General features: G+C 46.9%; 2 protein-coding genes across 2 annotated transcripts; both read left to right on the top strand.

Annotated features, from left to right (window-relative positions):
• The first annotated feature begins 548 nt into the window (after positions 1 to 548).
• Positions 549 to 11,038, top strand: LOC144118374 (uncharacterized). The gene is made up of 8 exons (XM_077651325.1): positions 549 to 809; positions 1,280 to 1,344; positions 2,867 to 2,942; positions 4,038 to 4,132; positions 7,993 to 8,097; positions 8,203 to 8,241; positions 8,595 to 8,645; positions 10,731 to 11,038. Exons 2-8 carry the CDS (start codon positions 1,285 to 1,287, stop codon positions 10,908 to 10,910), a joined length of 606 nt encoding a protein of 201 aa, XP_077507451.1. The 5' UTR covers positions 549 to 809; positions 1,280 to 1,284; the 3' UTR covers positions 10,911 to 11,038.
• Positions 11,039 to 12,865: 1,827 nt separating this feature from the next.
• Positions 12,866 to 16,032, top strand: LOC144118373 (uncharacterized; the record flags this gene model as incomplete). Its single annotated transcript, XM_077651324.1, is given in 4 exon segments — positions 12,866 to 13,035; positions 13,825 to 13,897; positions 15,037 to 15,131; positions 15,928 to 16,032. Coding segments are annotated over 4 exon segments (333 nt in total), but the record flags the coding sequence as incomplete, so codon positions are not given.
• Between the last annotated feature and the right edge of the window lie 568 nt (positions 16,033 to 16,600).

The raw sequence follows: 16,600 nt of genomic DNA, 5'->3' as shown, positions 1-16,600 counted from the left end.
TTGGGGAAAGGAAATGGCGCAGTATCTGTCTCATATATCGTTGGACACCTGAACCGCGCCGTAAGGGAAGGGATAAAGGAGGGAGTGAAAGAAGAAAGGAAGAAAGAGGTGCCGTAGTGGAGGGCTCCGGAATAATTTCGACCACCTGGGGATCTTTAACGTGCACTGACAGCGCACAGCACACGGGCGCCTTAGCGTTTTTCCTCCATAAAAACGCAGCCGCCACGGTCGAGTTCGAACCCGCCCTGTAGTGGGTGTAGTCAGGCTGAGGATGATGATGATCTACTGGCTCTTATCTTGTTCATATATAAATTTATAAGCTTTGTCATGAGTACCCACTATTTTTTAGGTTCAGCCACGTCGCCACCGTTAATTGCGGTCTTCATTCTAGTTTGTTTCATGAGCGCAGGTATTTCCCCTCCTTTTGCTGTTTTCCATACTACATACTTTCATTATCTATATGTATGTTTACCTTGAATGTGCACATGTTCTGCTGCTCTGCCTTCACCGGGCCTCAAGTATCTCTCAAGCTACCCTTGTAACTTTTCACCCGAGGCCCATTTTCTGTATGTCTGGAAATAAACTTTCTTCAATTCAATTCAATAAATCCGGCCTTTCGCTTCTAAATAGCTACTGTCATTTACTATGGCACTCTTCATCAAGCCTTGTCCCATCCCCGCCCGTAAGTGTGAGCCACGTCAGAAGAGGCCAGAAAGAGCGGTTCTACGCAGCACCTCGAATGAAGAAGAAAATCTGGCTGTTTTTCTGACTAGCACTGGATCAAGCATAATTTATTACGGCAGATCCCGGTGAGTATACATGTGGACATTTTACATGGTTGCAGCGTATTTTACGTACGTTGACGTCTACAGTTTTTGCGCAACTGGCATCTGTGTTCGCGGCGGTAGTGTAAACAGCTTGCTAACGTCGAGCCTAATGTTTGTGAAATCTGCACTGAAGTTCGATTAAGTTTTAATAACAATAGAAGCACCAGCGATATTTTGATAGGCGTTAACTATAGTCGGCTTCTAACTACGATTACTGCCTCAAGTGCTGCATCGAAAATGTCAAACGTGTGCTTCTATATAGCTGAACAGTTTTTCCATGATACGGACAATGGTTTGATGGCTGTGGCAGTTTGACACAAGGATATAGATGAAAACAAATTCGTCAAACCGCAGGCAGGAAAAGCAAGGGCATTTTGCGCCTTGTAAAAGCATTGTGATGAAGCGAACTTGACTATGACGCCGCTTTTCTGTAGTGTTTTCCATCTGCGCAGGAACAATGGCTTCCGAGTTCTGGAACAAGAATCCAGGCACGACAAGGGCTATGATATTCTACTCTGTGAGCTCCCTCACTGTCCGTTTCCATATGTATTCCGGATGCGGCTGGCGGTGACGTGGCGCTTGAGGTGAAATGCAGTGCGAAATGATGATAGAGCGTGAGATGGTGCCGACGTTTGGAAGAAATCCTAATTCGAATTTGGGCGAAGTTTCAGCAGCATAATAAAACACGCGTCCAGAGCACGGAAGTACACCCTAAATGTCGCTACTGCAAGCACTTTGGCCTTGGGCTCATTAGTAAGAAGACTAATGAAGACGCTTTTCCACGTGTTGTTTGGGATGTTTAAAATGAAACGCAAAGCGGCTGGATTCAAGGGTTGAAGACTTTATTCTTAATGTAGTTAACAGCAATTTAATGCATTTCTTACCAAAAATACGTCGGCAAGAGTCGAACACCGAGAGGGCCGCTGACTACACAGCTTCTGTCCCCCAAACTGCTAAATGCTGCCGAAGCACACTTTTGGTTTTTCCGAACACAAGCCCGCATTGGCGGCTGCGTTTTTATGGAGGAAAAACGCTAAGGCGCCCGTGTGCTGTGTGATGTCAGTGCACGTTAAAGATCCACAGATGGTCGAAATTATTCCGGAGCCCTCCACTACGGCACCTCTTTATTCTTTCACACCCCCTTTATCCCTTCCCTTACGGCGCGGTTCAGATGTCCAACGATATATGAGACAGATACTGCGCCGTTTCCTTTCCGCCCAAAACCAATTATTATTACTATTATTAAAACGCAGGTGGGAGTGCAGACGCCTGATCTGGGCAGCGGGTTTGGGGTTAACGACCACACACTTAGGGGGCACACGTGGTAATTAATTTTTTGACTACATATTTGGCAAACCGTTATTTTCCAAACTTCTGATTTGTACATCGTATCTGTCTGGTCTTTTCTGTATTTTAGTTACTGCCGCTGGTCATCTGCTACGTTTAGTTCGCAGTTTGCATGAGTGAAGATTGAAAGCTAAAGAATCCGTAATTTGACAGTAGAGTTAAAGAGGACAGCGCAGACTTTTCCCATTTGTGAACAGTTTGGGTTTATGTCTGCCAAATCTTGAACTCGCGCATGCAGTTAAGTTTGCTTCTCGTTCACGTTTAATTCTCAGTAGAGCCTACTGAACGCTTCAGAAAGCTCGTACTAATAAATGTAAACTGGCCCAAATAATGCCTAGAAGAAAGCATATCAATCTCCTGCATTGCATGCCATTGCCTTTTTGTGCTAATTGTATATCATTGTTGTGGTTATATGTTGGAAAGCTTGCGAGTTATGTTTGTTCATTCACTTATTTCAGGGATTCCGCAGTCGTGCTTAATGCTTTACGCAAATATTATTTGTTCAAATGCCGCTAGTGTGCAATGAAATAATATGCTTTTTAATCGCAAATCAGCTTACAGCACTCTCTTAGCATCCACCGAAAGCGATGACGTCCCACTGAGCCTAGACATTGGAAGCTTGTCTTTCGAATGACATTTCCTTGGGTGGCACTGGCATTTTTGCGTGCATGTTTGTATCATTGCGATTCCAGCTCGTCGTTGCCATCGCAACCGTATGCGAGGCAAAACTCGGCTATGATGCAATCTACGACATTTCGGATTATTCCGGTAAGTCAACAAAGCCATGAACTACTTCGTCAGCGCGTGGCGTAAGCGTTGTATGTCCTCCTTTTAATCCTTAGCTGGCACTCCACGGAGACATTTCTTCCAGAGGTGTTAAACTGACGCTGAGGATAAATTGAAGTTGTTCTGCATTGATAAATTACCTCATTTTAACAACAGAGGCACTACTTTAACTGCAAACGGAGCTTTTATAAATCATGAAAATAAATAAAAATAATGACATACAGGTGTCGCTATCACTGGAAGTTTCTGCAACTAAATTTCGGGGAGTCAACGCAGTCAATTGCCGATCTCAGAGGCTATAGGCTGTATCCCCATTCACATGAAAAATTTGATCACGGGTTCCTGGTTGGTGTATACGTCGTGACTTTGAATCGAGTGACAGGAAAATTTTTAGTGCAATTTTTCCCAGGAATAAATGAGTTTTGCTGCGGTATAGACATCAACATATCTATAGAGAGCCATAGGATTAATTTTACCAGGAAAAGCAATCGCCTCTTCAATGCCCCTCTCAGTGCAATATCTTATCCGCAAATCTGGTAGTACGGGAGACAGAAAGGGGGGGGGGGGGCATAATTTTATTCCATGTAATGAGGAAAGCGTTTGCGTAATCCCATGGTAATGTGTACTCTATTTGGTTTGCAATGTCGTGCGTTAAGACTTACGGGACTAAGCTTATGCGAATCTGAACAAAGCATATCAGATCTCGCCGAGAAAGGCTTATCCTTCCCTGCGCTTCTGGAAGCCCACTTCGCCTTCAGCCGGAGCACTGCGCGTAGGAAACGCTCAGCACACACATTTATCTACGTTAGGCTACTTGTCCATATGTATCAAACTTGAGGACGTGTACACTACACAACTTTCGCGGATACAACTACCTGAACATCCGAAAACTGATTGCCATTTTTATGGGCCGTGCGTATCATGAGGAAAGCGCTTTTGGCTGCTGTACTATAAAGCTAGTTGGTGAATAGTTTTGATTATCACTTCCCTTCAAAGTCAACTTATCGAACATGATCGCTATTCCGTTGTCCTCCTAGCAGGGAGCGTGTTTAACGTGCCTCATTACCGCGATCGCAGACCGCCCCGACAGGCTCTCGAGGCTGTGTCTCCATGTGTTCCTGCAGTCGGTGCACTTCGTCATGTGCCTCTATTGGATCAACGCAGCCAGGCATGTGAGTGGAACACGCACTGCAGCTGAGTCAAGAGTTAGGTCTGTCGTCTAGGCACGTCCGCTTTGTAAGGACATAGAAATTTAGTTGGCATAATCACAGCGATTGCTGAGTGCGGCCTCAGGTATACCATAGCATCGTAGTATGCTTACGCAGAAGAGAATTACATGACATGTGTGTTAAATGTACCCGGGTAGAACAGCTTTAGAGGAAGGAGATTGTGCGAGCAAGTTAGCATACACATGCGCTGAATAGGATCTGGTTTAACGTACAGAGTCGATCACACTTGTCTACAGCGCTCGAGCGGCGCAGCTCGGTGGAAATAAAACGAAATTATAAAGTACATATTGACATTCATTGATAATGCTTGCGCTTGAGAGCACCCTAATAGACATGTGAACCGCACACACACCAGTGCCTTATCACTAGCAAAACAGCTTCGATAATATTTGACTTCATTTCCTCCGCAGCACACCAGTCGGGCGCTCTAGACAAGTGTGATCGACTCTGTACAGGTGCCCCAAAAGTAATACGGAGCACGCGAGCGGTGACCGAAATGGAAAAAACTGCGTGCCAGCGCGCTCTATCAGCAGATGCGTACGTCGGCACATCCGGCTGACCCATCTCGACAACTTGATGCTCGCGTTATCGCCGCCACGGGCGAAGCTATGCTGCTACCGTCACTGCTCGCCAGGGGCGCTTTCAATACATGATGCATGGGTTTGCTGTTTGTTCGCGCCGTGTAGAAAGTTCGGCAGCTTGCGCTTTTTGCTTTTTCAGTAATGCCAGCATATTCAGCCTGCGGGTACCGCCGTGGCTCGCTCTTCGCAGCGAGTTTGTGACAATGAAAACAGAAAACTTCACGAAGGACGCAGAACGGAAAGACGACACGCTGAGCTAACAACTGATCGTCTTCCCTTTCTGCGTCTTTCGTGAAGTGTTTTTATTGGGATGAATAACGAACTAGCTATGATGTGTTCGGCGGGTTTGCGCGCGAGCTATAGAATACAAACGCTCGTACATCGCTTTGGCAAGTGTGGTGAACTTTTTCTTGGCGCGTATGAAAAAAGGATAGCATGCATGTGTTGTCTTCGTTATCTTCATTATAAAGATAGGGCCTCATGAGTATAGCAGTTTAGCTATATAAGGATCACTTCCCTCAGCACAGATATGTTTTCTTACACTGGAGGAAAAAAAAGAAACAGAACACGAGGTTGTCGCTTATTCAGTCGTCCGCGATCGGCTATATATTGCGAACATGTAAGAACAAAAGGGCAACAGGGTGGAGTCGATTAAAAAAAAACTTTCAAAGGCACTTTTTATACCGGGTAAAGCTCCCGCTCACGTTGATATCGGCCACATGCGCCGAGGAAGGGACTCGTATAAAGAGTCGACGTATCCGGGTTGCTCTCGGAGGTTGTCCCACTCCGTCTTGACGGCTTCCCAGAGGTCATCTGGACGCGTGCTGTGATTAATACGCGACAGACTACTTTTAAACGTTCCCCAAACGTTCTCAATGATGTTCATATCGGCGCCTTTTGGAGTCCACTCCAATAGCCGCACAGCCCGTTCCTCAAGCAAGGCCTTCACAACTCGCGCAGTGTGGACGGGGCTGTAGTCTTGCTGCAGGAGGAATATTCCATCTTTAAATGGCCCGTCCAACGCGTACGAGATGAGATGGTGGTCCAGGACGTCGTAGTAGCTGGCTCCGTTAAACTTTGTTGGCAGTCTAATGAGGGGGCCGAGGCCTTCTGCGCTGACAGATCCCCAGACGTTCACGGCACAACGACCACTGCTAACTACTTGCGTCGTGAAGTCGGGTAGGTACCTATGTGCGAAAAAATAATGCGTTGATCAGCTCCTACGCAATATATATTTAAAAAGACTAATTTAACTCAAAACCTCGAGTGTCAGGCCAGGGGTAAAAGAAAAACCCTTTTTGGATCATAAAACTTAAATAACTGCTGCAGGAGGACTAGCGAAGAAAAACAGTTTCATTTCTCTACTTATACGCGCACATGGCTTACTGTGCTTTCGACCGCTGTGCTCTTTACTTCACACAATTTAAATCAGTCTTATTCGGACATACCTGCCATTGCATGGACGCCAAACACGCCGCTGCTGGCCCCATCTTGAAGAGAATGTTGACTCATCTGTAAAGATCACTTGTCGCCAGTCGTCCACAGTCCACTGCTCATGGGCGCAAGCAAATGCAAAGCGCTGTTCCTTTTGTCTTGCCGTCAAATACGGTTTCTGCGCCGCCACACATCCACTTAACCCGGCTTCCTGGGGACGGTTTGGAATGGTGCTCAGACTGATGTCTAAGCCGAGGGCATCTCGAATTTCTTTTGCACTTTGAAAAGGATCCGCAACGGCTGCAGCGACGATCAGTTGGTCGCGACCTGGACGGGGAGCATCGCCAAGGCGGCCGCCTTCATCCCTGTAAGCTTGTACTATACGATTAACTGCAGTCGTCAACCTTCCAGTCCTGCGGCATATTTCCCGTTGCGGTACACCCTGCGCGCACAGAACAGTTTCGCGCCTAACTTCCAATGGAACTCAGGGCGGCATTTTTCGTCAAATGGGGATTTTCGCAACGTTCGTTGATATTTATGTGCGTGTGGGCGTGTCTTGCAAAAGGCGTCTAGCCTTCTCATCGATTATCAAGGCGATAGCATGAACGAAGCCAGCTCCTTCGACGTTCTCGACCACCATCTTATCCAGTCTTCCAGCATCAAGACTATTGTGCCGTCCACATTGCGCAAGTCATGAATGTCTTGCTGGAAGAACGGGCTGTGCTGCTGTTGGAGTGGACGCCAAAGGACGCCGATTTGAAAAGTGAGGTCGTTTGGTGAACGTTGGAAAGCAATCTATTCCGTATCAGCCTCAGAACGAGTCCAGGTGACCTTTGGGTGGGAGGCTGTAAGAATATATGGGACAACCTCCGAAAGCGACGTCGACTCCTTCTACGAGTCTGATGATAATGAATTTTTATGTAGCAAGAGCATCGGCGGCCAAAGAGCGCCATGGCACAAAGTTGTTTGTTCTACTCAAGGTGGGGTTAAAGACCCATTTCCCAAGCATTTCATCCTAAAGAAGCCGAGCACCAGGCAGAGGAAAGCTTGTATCGTATCACCGGTGGGTACCAAGCGGCTCTGGGGATCGAACCTAGTCTAGGTGGTATTGATCGAACCCCGCACCCCCCGCATGCGAGGCGGATGCTCAAACGACTATAGGCCACCGCTGCGGTGCTTATAAGAATCTCTTTTTTGGCACTTGGCCTGTCGTCAACCTGCGGGGGGGGGGGGGGGGTATTTTCACCAAAAAAAGGGGGGGGGGGGGGGCGGGATCATTCAACAACGCTGCTGACATCCCAACGCAAGAGCCATACGTATCGCTGCGCCTTGCAACTTTGAACTCATTGCCGTTGTCATTCACACGGCTCCTGCATGCCTACGGATATACTCTTAGAGAACATAATGGTTCGTGTTTGTGTCCAAACTGACAAGCATGCCATTTTTTCAATTGCCCATTGAAGCATTTGGGAGCATCGTAAACGGATGCCGATGGTGGGATTAGGCATCGCGCACGACTCGCACGGTGATAAGTTTATTAATGGCTTCATCACAACAGATCATGTAACTTCGCCACGCATTAGGCGGTTTCGTGATTACTTTTTATTAATCCTCCAATACATGTCAACTTGTTTAAAACGCTCATTTGAGTGCTCAAGTTGTGAAGACTTCTTCTAGCCATCGAAATTTTAACGAGCACGCTTATCTAAAGTGGCGGCATCTGGCGGCATCTGATGGAATGCGTCTGTTTTATTGTTCATAGCCGACTTTGGTTGTGCATGATCGCAGGACTATATTCCAGGGATGTCCTTCGCCTATGCCGCCATGGTCGTCAGAACGTGCGGCAACTTCATTTACACCTTGACTATTGCGTGCTACGAATTCTTCATCTTAGTAAGTGCTGCAGTTTTGCTTGATAGTGTTAACTGCAGCGGCTAGAGTAAGCGATGCTGAGCATGTGGACATTGAGTGATGCGAGCGCATGTCTTTTCATTGCAGCCGAGAACTGTTGTCAACGTTATCAAGATTTCCAGCTGGGTGAGGAACTTTCATCAGGTCTTTGAAAACGAATTCAGGTCCCATGCAGCGCGTCTTTTCGTCTTGTGGTTATATAATATAACGCATCATGTTCCTCTATAGAAAAAAGAAAGCACATTGGGAATTTTCACTTTTCGTTTCTAAAAGCAATGCTGGGCGGGTTCTCATACTTTTTCAGCCACTTTATTGTCTTTAACGTGCATTCTCCTCTTACGCTGCCCAAAATGAGATAGAGCTAGTGTATTTATTTGATTATTTTAGCAGCTTATGACCTCCAGCTAGTGTCGTGGTCAATTTTGCTAGTGATGGAGTGGTTGAATGAGGCGCCTTACTAAATTACTTCCTTGTTGCAGATACCGACTGACCTCCGCGTGTGGTATGCGATCTTCTGGTTGGTCGTCGAGGTTAGTCTTTATCACCTTGTAGTCTGGGAAGGCTCTTGTGGTATCGGGGACAGGCGGTCTGCTTTGAGGCATTCAGTCGTCACCAAACACGCTGAGCAGAACGACGAAAAAGCGCGTGCAGAATAATAATATAATAATTGGTTTTGGGGGAAAGGAAATGGCGCAGTATCTGTCTCATATATCGTTGGACACCTGAACCGCGCCGTAAGGGAAGGGATAAAGGAGGGAGTGAAAGACAAAAGGAAGAAAGAGGTGCCGTAGTGGAGGGCTTAATTTGGACCACCTGGGGATATTTAACGTGCACTGACATCGCACAGCACACGGGCGCCTTAGCGTTTTTCCTCCATAAAAACGCAGCCGCCGCGGTCGGGTTCGAACCCGGTAACTCCGGATCAGTAGTCGCGTGCAGAACGCGGACGCAGAAAATAAGCCACGCATTTCCTTCCTTCATGCCTATCTATATCGTATAGCGCAATGTTTGTTTTTTAACAATGACTATCAATGAACGGCCAAGCCAGTTCGCTATGAAGGCTAGCAGACGGAGAGGACATGCATGCTAAATTTATCCGCTAGAAAGAATACCAGCTGGTTCAATGGCTGGCAGCGAAGCAATAAATTAATGCCCACAACCGCGTCCCATAAAGTTCTGTCCATGACAGCACATGCAGAGTCAGCACTGTTTCGATCAACTGCAAACCGGTAGGTATGACCCTTACGACCATGACTTCAGCGGCAGCGGAGTTGTAAACAGTTGGAAGTCAGCGCTCTCTACTCTTGTGTCCTATCCCGTCCCTTCTATCTATATTGGCCGCCGCGGTGACTCAGTGGTTATGGCGTTCGGCTGCTGACCCGAAAGACGCGGGTTCGATCCCGGCCGCAGCGGTCGAATTTCGATGGAGGCGAAATTCTAGAGGCCCGTGCACTGTGCGATGTCCGTGCACGTTAAAGAACCCCAGGTGGTCGAAATTTCCGGAGCCCTTAACTACGGCGTCCCTCATAGCCTGAGTCGCTTTGGGACGTTAAACCCCATAAACCATAAACCATCTGCGCTGCCACTGAAGTCATGTTTAACCAACTAGCCCAACGAACATGAATCTTAGACCATACGACCAGTATCATAAGTATGCTGTTAGCCATTATAGCAATTATAGGAGGCTGTAACCTCTAGGACTTTGCTGGTTCAAACGTAAAGTGCCTCCACTGCTTGCATTTTGACGCGGTGTGTTCATTTTCACGGTCATTTTCATGCTACGTCTGTGTTCCGTTTGTTCCAGCAACACTGCTCGTCAGACTTACCAGAATAGTGCCGTGTCGTCTGTTGTGTTCCCCTTCCCGGCTTTTGCGCTCATCCGCTCGCTTATGTCCGAAAGCAATACGGGGGCGCCTCGTTCGCTACGCTTAGTTACTTTGCGTGTGCTTTGATGCTTGTTTGCGTGTCTGTTTTTCCGTTCTTTCTGTTTCACTAGAAACTGACGTTTTCTTCATTCACACGATAACATGAAAGCGCGGAAACGTCTTTGTATGCAAAATGCTGTTGTGCAACTTCCCTTGCCTTTGTGCCTCGCGTATCTATTTCAAATATTTACCTCTCGGGATAACTTTCTGAGCTTGATGTTCAGTGTCCCTCTGATTTTTGTACTAATCTGCAAGCTGTCACTGGCCTCTGTAAGTTTAAGCTTTACTGCTGGGATCTTTCGTTCGTAATTTGTTTTCCAGACTTTCTTATTTCCTACTGAATGATTCATTCAGCCGAGCGGACAGGCGCTTGCTGTGGCTAACTCGTTATGTTTTGCGGCCTTTTGTGCTGCCTGAATATGTAGCACTGACCTCCTCACTCACTCACTCACTCACTCACTCACTCACTCACTCACTCACTCACTCACTCACTCACTCACTCACTCACTCACTCACTCACTCACTCACTCACTCACTCACTCACTCACTCACTCACTCACTCACTCACTCACTCACTCACTCATTCGCTCAGTAACCCACCCACCCCATCTCCCACCCACTCACACGATGACTCTTCAACCCATGATCCAGTTTGTGCCTGCTGTAAAGTACGCGTACTCGGTCCCGCAGGTTTACGTCCTTTCGCGTTTGCACGTCTACGCAAAGCACCTGAGCGAAGTTTCTGCGGAGCCGCCGCTCGAGTCGCCGCTCCCGGAGACGCGAGACGATCAGCACGTCTCGCCCACCGACTCCTCGTCCAATAGCCCCGACGAGCAGAGGAGCCCCGTGGCCTCTAGAGCTGCCAAGTAGTGGACCAGCGCCCTGTCGCGCGTATTCATCTATGGTCTCTCATGTGTAGATGTGCGTCTGTTGGTCACTTCTTGCTTCTCGACTCATAATGTTCCCAACTTTGTTAATTTAACTCCTTTTGTTGTGCTTGTGGTATGCGTTGTCAGTTTTGGGAACTGGATATGCAGTTTTAATGACTCAGAATGTAATAAGAAAAATAAAAAAAAAACACGACGTCCACACCAATGCCGTCTCTGAAAAACCTCGGCGCGAAGTTGCGGAGGGTGTGGGCGAAAGGCCCAGCATTGTTTAGAAGTCCCCCAGGCCGTACGGTCTGCTGTTGAGTCATGCAGTGGATGTGCGACACTTTGAAAGGTGCCGTAAGTGACCCCACTCCACACACACACAGTGCAAGAGGAATTCTTGGGGAATGCTTGGGGAATTCTAGCCAAGGCAATGAGCATCAAAAAGACTTTTGGACATAGCATGTATACTCGATATTCTTCGCGTCATGGTTGATGGAGTCATGAGTTTCAGTCTAATTGGGACCCGCATGTGATGCCTTCGTCATTGTGCAGATTAGCTAATTGGAATTCAAAAGTTGTGTTTATTTGTAGCGTTTGTCGAATGCCTCACTTCAAGATGAGAATCAATTTGGCCAGGTTCAACCCCGGTATCGGCTCTCCATGTTAGACATATATGTTAAACTGCCCAGCAAAAATGTTGTTACTGTGAATAAAGGTGTGTCTAACGAGCTGCGTAGATCGGCAATCGAGCAACACCAGTCGGAAATCAAGAGAGACGGAATGAAAACAAGGACGAAGAAGTAAACAGACGAAGGTAAGGGAGCTTGCGTACTTTCAAGGTGAAACTTTCTTTTTTTTTTTGGAACGTTAACTCCTTGTTCTTTCCTAGTTATACGGCGGCGTCGTCGTCTTCCGCAAGACAGGCCCGGCTCCGCCGAGGATCTCCGCAGCGCGACAAGCTGCCGCCGCGTGTCTATGTTATGCTGAGCGCGCCAGCTGCGATCTCTCGCCCTGCGAACTTAGCATCGCGTTAAGTTGCTGCTGCACCAATAGCGGCACGGTATGTGTCATGCTGACCGCGCTGGCTGAGATGGCTTCTCCGGAAAACTTGGCAGCGCGCCAAAACGCTGCGGGGCCACTAGTGGCACGGCGAGTTCCGGAAAAGTAATTTGCTTTTACACCACAGCTGAAACATTCTGGTTACACACTCTTAACTGTCCTGCGATTTTTTTGTAACGAAAGCACGGGCATTCGCGTGGTCACGCACCACGTAGTGTGCTCCAGAGTAGGCCGACTCCTGAACGCGCAAATTGACGGCGAGATTTCGCGGAAAACCTGCTTTAACACTTCACAGAAAGTAAGGGACGCGGGAAGTAGATTATCAGGGGCCAGAACAGAATGTTAACCTTAGCAACGCACCGCATGCAAATAAAAAAGAAATAGAAAAGAACAATAACCTAATCAAAAGAATAGAACGTAGTGCACATGGATGTCAATAGATTAGAGCAGAAACTTATACATTTTGAGATAAAATCGAGCCCCGCCGCGGTGGCTCAGTGGTTAGGGCGCTCGACTACTGATCCGGAGTTCCCGGGTTCGAACCCGACCGCGGCGGCTGCGTTTTTATGGAGGAAAAACGCTAAGGCGCCCGTGTGCTGTGCGATGTCAGTGCACGCTAAAGATCCCCAGGTGGTCGAAATTATTACGGAGCCCTCCACTACGGCACCTATTTCTCTCTTTCTTCTTTCACTCCCTCCTTTATCCCTTCCCTTACGGCGCGGTTCAGGTGTCCAACGATATATGAGACAGATACCGCGCCATTTCCTTTCCCCCCAAAAAACAATTATTATTATTATTATTATTATTATTATTATTATTATTATTATTATTATTATTATTATTATTATTATTATAAAATCGATTTAAGGAAGCACTCAATATTTAATGGTGATTACGGCGATGGCGTTCAGCCGTTTCCGTTCCGAGTACCAGCTGAAGAAGAAGTCAACGCAGGCGCTGTTCGAGAGCAGTTTGCGAGCAAAGCCTCGGCCAAGCACACCATGTTCTTCGAGACTTGCTGTGAGATGCCCAATGTGGGCCTGCTTGTTTTCGTTTACGGGGTAAGTGCTACTTTTCTTTTGTACTGTGGTCGCCTCCATTTGTGATGAAGTGTGCAGTTCGCCTTACATGGGTTGCAAGTTACCTGGTGTGAGGGTTGTGTCTTTATGCTGCTGAGCACGAGGTCGCCGGTACGACTTCTGGCTTTCTCAGCCTCCTTCCAAGGCTTTGGTGCACATTAACGAGCCGCAGCTGGCCGAAATTAGCCATGAGTTCTCCACTGTGACTCGGGCAATAGGCAAGGTACACTATTGGTGCGTAAAAATTAGGGCGTTATATTTTGCAAAGAAGTGATCATGGCATGTCGAACCGTACCAAGCAGGCGGTTGAAGGCAGCTGAGCTACTTCCATGCCGACGGCGCTCTAATAAAGCAAGCTTGACGGTAATAAAAGCGTCGCAAACGAAAACATCAGCACAAAATTTTTAAATTGAAGCTTCACTTCTACAGTGCTTATAGTTGTGGAAAAAATCGACAACACCACTTCTACATCGCTATTACTGTAGCAGTACTTGTACTGGTCGTAACTCACATGTCTGCACTTGTTACTGAATTTGAAGCATTGTTTTGGTTTTGTAACTTTTAAACGATTAAAACAACCTCGCAACAATTGCATTCAGTAATCTGGCTATTGTTCTGTGATATGCTAAACGGAGAAGCAGTAGGTATGGGCTGGTAAAGCATAGCATGAATTCCGGATTGCCTTAATTTTTGCTGAATTAAGTGTAATTAATCATTTTTTCTCCCGTGCACTTCTTTGTTGTCTTCGCTTTGTTTTACTTTTTCTTCAAGGTTGCCAACTTTCTGGCGCTGGTGGGTGAGACAACGTACAGTCTGGCAACCATCGCTGACATGAGAGGAGCAGGTAGGCGTTCTCTCATGGAGGAAGGAAAGAAATGAGTAGAGGCGGTTACGTCACGTTTTTTTAAGCCGGCTCTCCTCTACACCCCCCCCCCCCCCCCCCCCCCCGCCTTTTCTCTTGGCCACCGTATCAGCGCGCTTGCGCATGCGTAGCAGACAATGCAGCAGACGACGCCGCTGCGCACAGCGTTACTATTGGCTGCGCCAGCGACCAAATACTCCCAGTAGTCCTTGCGAGAGCGCGTGACTTCCGGCACACTTTCTGTCGTGCAGCTCGGATAGCGGGGGCCTCTCCTGAGTTTTCTCTGCTCATGCGTTGACTGTACGGAAGCCTAGCAATGGGTCACATCCATCAGTGTGAAGAGCTAGGCTTAGCGGGGTCTTTCGTTCTACCCATGCTAATTTTTCGCATTGAAGACAGCGCGGCCAGAAGATAACCAGAACGTGCGAATGATCATATTTGGAGTGCCTCCCATACTGCCGGTTCAAGTCCTCTAACCGATGTGCATTTCAAGCTTGCATGCTTGCAAGTTTGGGTTCATATTTCAGGCTCGTTTAGCGTGCAGTTGCTTTGCAGGCACATAATCATGAGTAATGCACGGCACTTAAATTCAAGAGTTCCGAGTTTAAAGCCTATAGTACTGAATACAAGACAAATTACGGTCATTCTTCAAGTTTGGTAAATCTAACGGCAGAGCAAGGCACAGTCATCGAGCTGCAAACAAGAAGGTGACTTGATCTTCCTTGTTTAATCACTACGCCTGAAATATGTGAATAATACTTGTTAAGGCAACGCCACTAATGATGCTTTGAGGTTGTGAGGCGATTAACAAAGATATTTGTGATTTTTGTTCAGGCGTTCCGTATAAAGCTAACACCTGGTATCTGCGTAGTTGCGCGAGGAAGCACGGGAAAATATTTTGCTCCCAGACGCTGCCTTTATGTATATTGTGTTTCAGATATTTAGTTCCGAAGTGGAGATACGCCCCGAAACTTATATGCACTCAGAAAAGGACTCGCTATCTAAACTTATCCAAACTAATTGCCAGTTATCATTTCGACGATGCACACTGTGGTGTTTTGTGTGGTAAGACGTAGTTGAGCAAGACGGTCACTCAATGGCGCTCCTTGGCTGTCTTCCAGACACCATGCCAGAGTATCTTCGAGCTGGTATCAATGGCACCGTGCGTGTGATCACGATGTCCATGTGCGCTTGGTGGATACTGTCGGCCAACAAGGCAAGTCTCAACGTGCACGTGTTCATTCTGCGAACTAGGCACGAAAAATTTATCTATTTATTATTGTTTACAAACACTGCTGTCCCATACGCAAGGCATAGGTGTGGGTACAGTTAGTACAAATTAAATAACATGTAAGCTACAACAAAATTTTCGAAACATCAAGAGGTCATACGGTTAGTATTCACAATGAAATTTTAGTTGCTAATGAATTGGCAATTTTATTGGCTGAAGATATTTTATTTAGAATCTCTTTGGCTAAGCAAGAATTTTTGTTTGAATTCGGTCTTTAAAAAAAGAAGTGCAGACTAAGTTGACAAGGAGTAGAAAATGTGGGGGTCAAGTTCTGTCGATATCTGCTGGCCGTCAAAATTTGATTTATTTTTATTTTTAGCATACTTCCCAACCCCTAGAGGGGGTTATTACAGCAGTGGCTGAACAGACATGAGCACTTATTTACGATTCTATTTCTGGCTTGTGTTTAGAGCCAGAAGAAAAATTTCATGCTTGTTTCGCCTATTTCCTATAGACTGCCTCCGTAAAAAATTGACTGTACAAAATCGATGGATAAATGTGATGAGAAAATCATGCGTATCGCGTAATTGTTTTTTTTACCTTTCTTGCTTACGGCTTGTGAACGTTAACTTACTATTGCACTTAAACTTTCTGCAAAGGAGGGACCGTGCGCAGATATGGTCATTTCGAAGAAGTGATGTCGGGTTCCTCACTGCTTTGAGGTTTTCAAAATTAGAACCCTGTTCACAAAGACCTCTGCTTACATAGTGTGTGAACGCAGGCCCAGACAAAGGGAATGAAGGTTGCCTTCGCCTGGATCCTCCTTCGCTCTGTCGGCAACGTCCTTTATGCTTACGGAAACGTCCTCTACGAAACAGTCATCATGGTAAGATGGAGCGCTTTATTATTGTTTTTATCAGATAACATAGTTATCCCAGTTATACATACAAGCCGTGATGTCAAAAGGAGTTCTATGTCCTGTGCAAAGTGAGAAAAAAGATGCGCCCTTTGAAGTTGCTGACTTCCCAACCTTCGGAGTTGAAAAGACGACGAGCTTGGCAGCTAGGCCTGGCGTATGTGCCCTTGAAGGCGGTGGCTTCAGGGATTTCTAAGGAAGATCAGCTAGAACAACGCCCGATACCATCGGTGGATATAACCTCGAAGGATACACGCTGCTGAAGCGTAAGGTCTTGTCTGCACGACCAGGCAGTGCTCTCTCCAGAACTGCATTTGCCAAGAAATCGAGGGTCGTTGCTTCCGTCACTGGAGCAATCGCTGAGCTGTAACTCCAGTAGTGATTCTCGACCTCGGCACTGGAGTTGCAGGGGCACAACGGGAACTTTGCAACAGGCGTCCCAGGGCAACACTATGATTGTGTGCACAGCATCCTCGGATCTTTTGACAACAACAGTACTTGTCGGACGGAAGCAAGGCCATAGTTTTGGACTTCTCTT

This window comes from Amblyomma americanum, chromosome 2 (genome assembly GCF_052857255.1).
Source record: "Amblyomma americanum isolate KBUSLIRL-KWMA chromosome 2, ASM5285725v1, whole genome shotgun sequence".
Classification (NCBI taxonomy): domain Eukaryota; kingdom Metazoa; phylum Arthropoda; class Arachnida; order Ixodida; family Ixodidae; genus Amblyomma; species Amblyomma americanum.
The sequence above is the reverse complement of the archived record's forward strand: the minus strand, read 5'-3'. Positions and strand labels throughout refer to the sequence as shown.

What these genes read in the sequence shown, in the direction of transcription:
- LOC144118374 (XM_077651325.1), top strand. Translation starts at nt 1,285, where the DNA reads ATGGCTTCCGAGTTCTGGAACAAGAATCCAGGCACGACAAGGGCTATG. An exon ending in CGACATTTCGGATTATTCCG is followed by an intron (nt 2,943 to 4,037) that starts GTAAGTCAACAA and finishes CCGCGATCGCAG; the next exon opens with ACCGCCCCGACAGGCTCTCG. An exon ending in GCTACGAATTCTTCATCTTA is followed by an intron (nt 8,098 to 8,202) that starts GTAAGTGCTGCA and finishes TTTTCATTGCAG; the next exon opens with CCGAGAACTGTTGTCAACGT.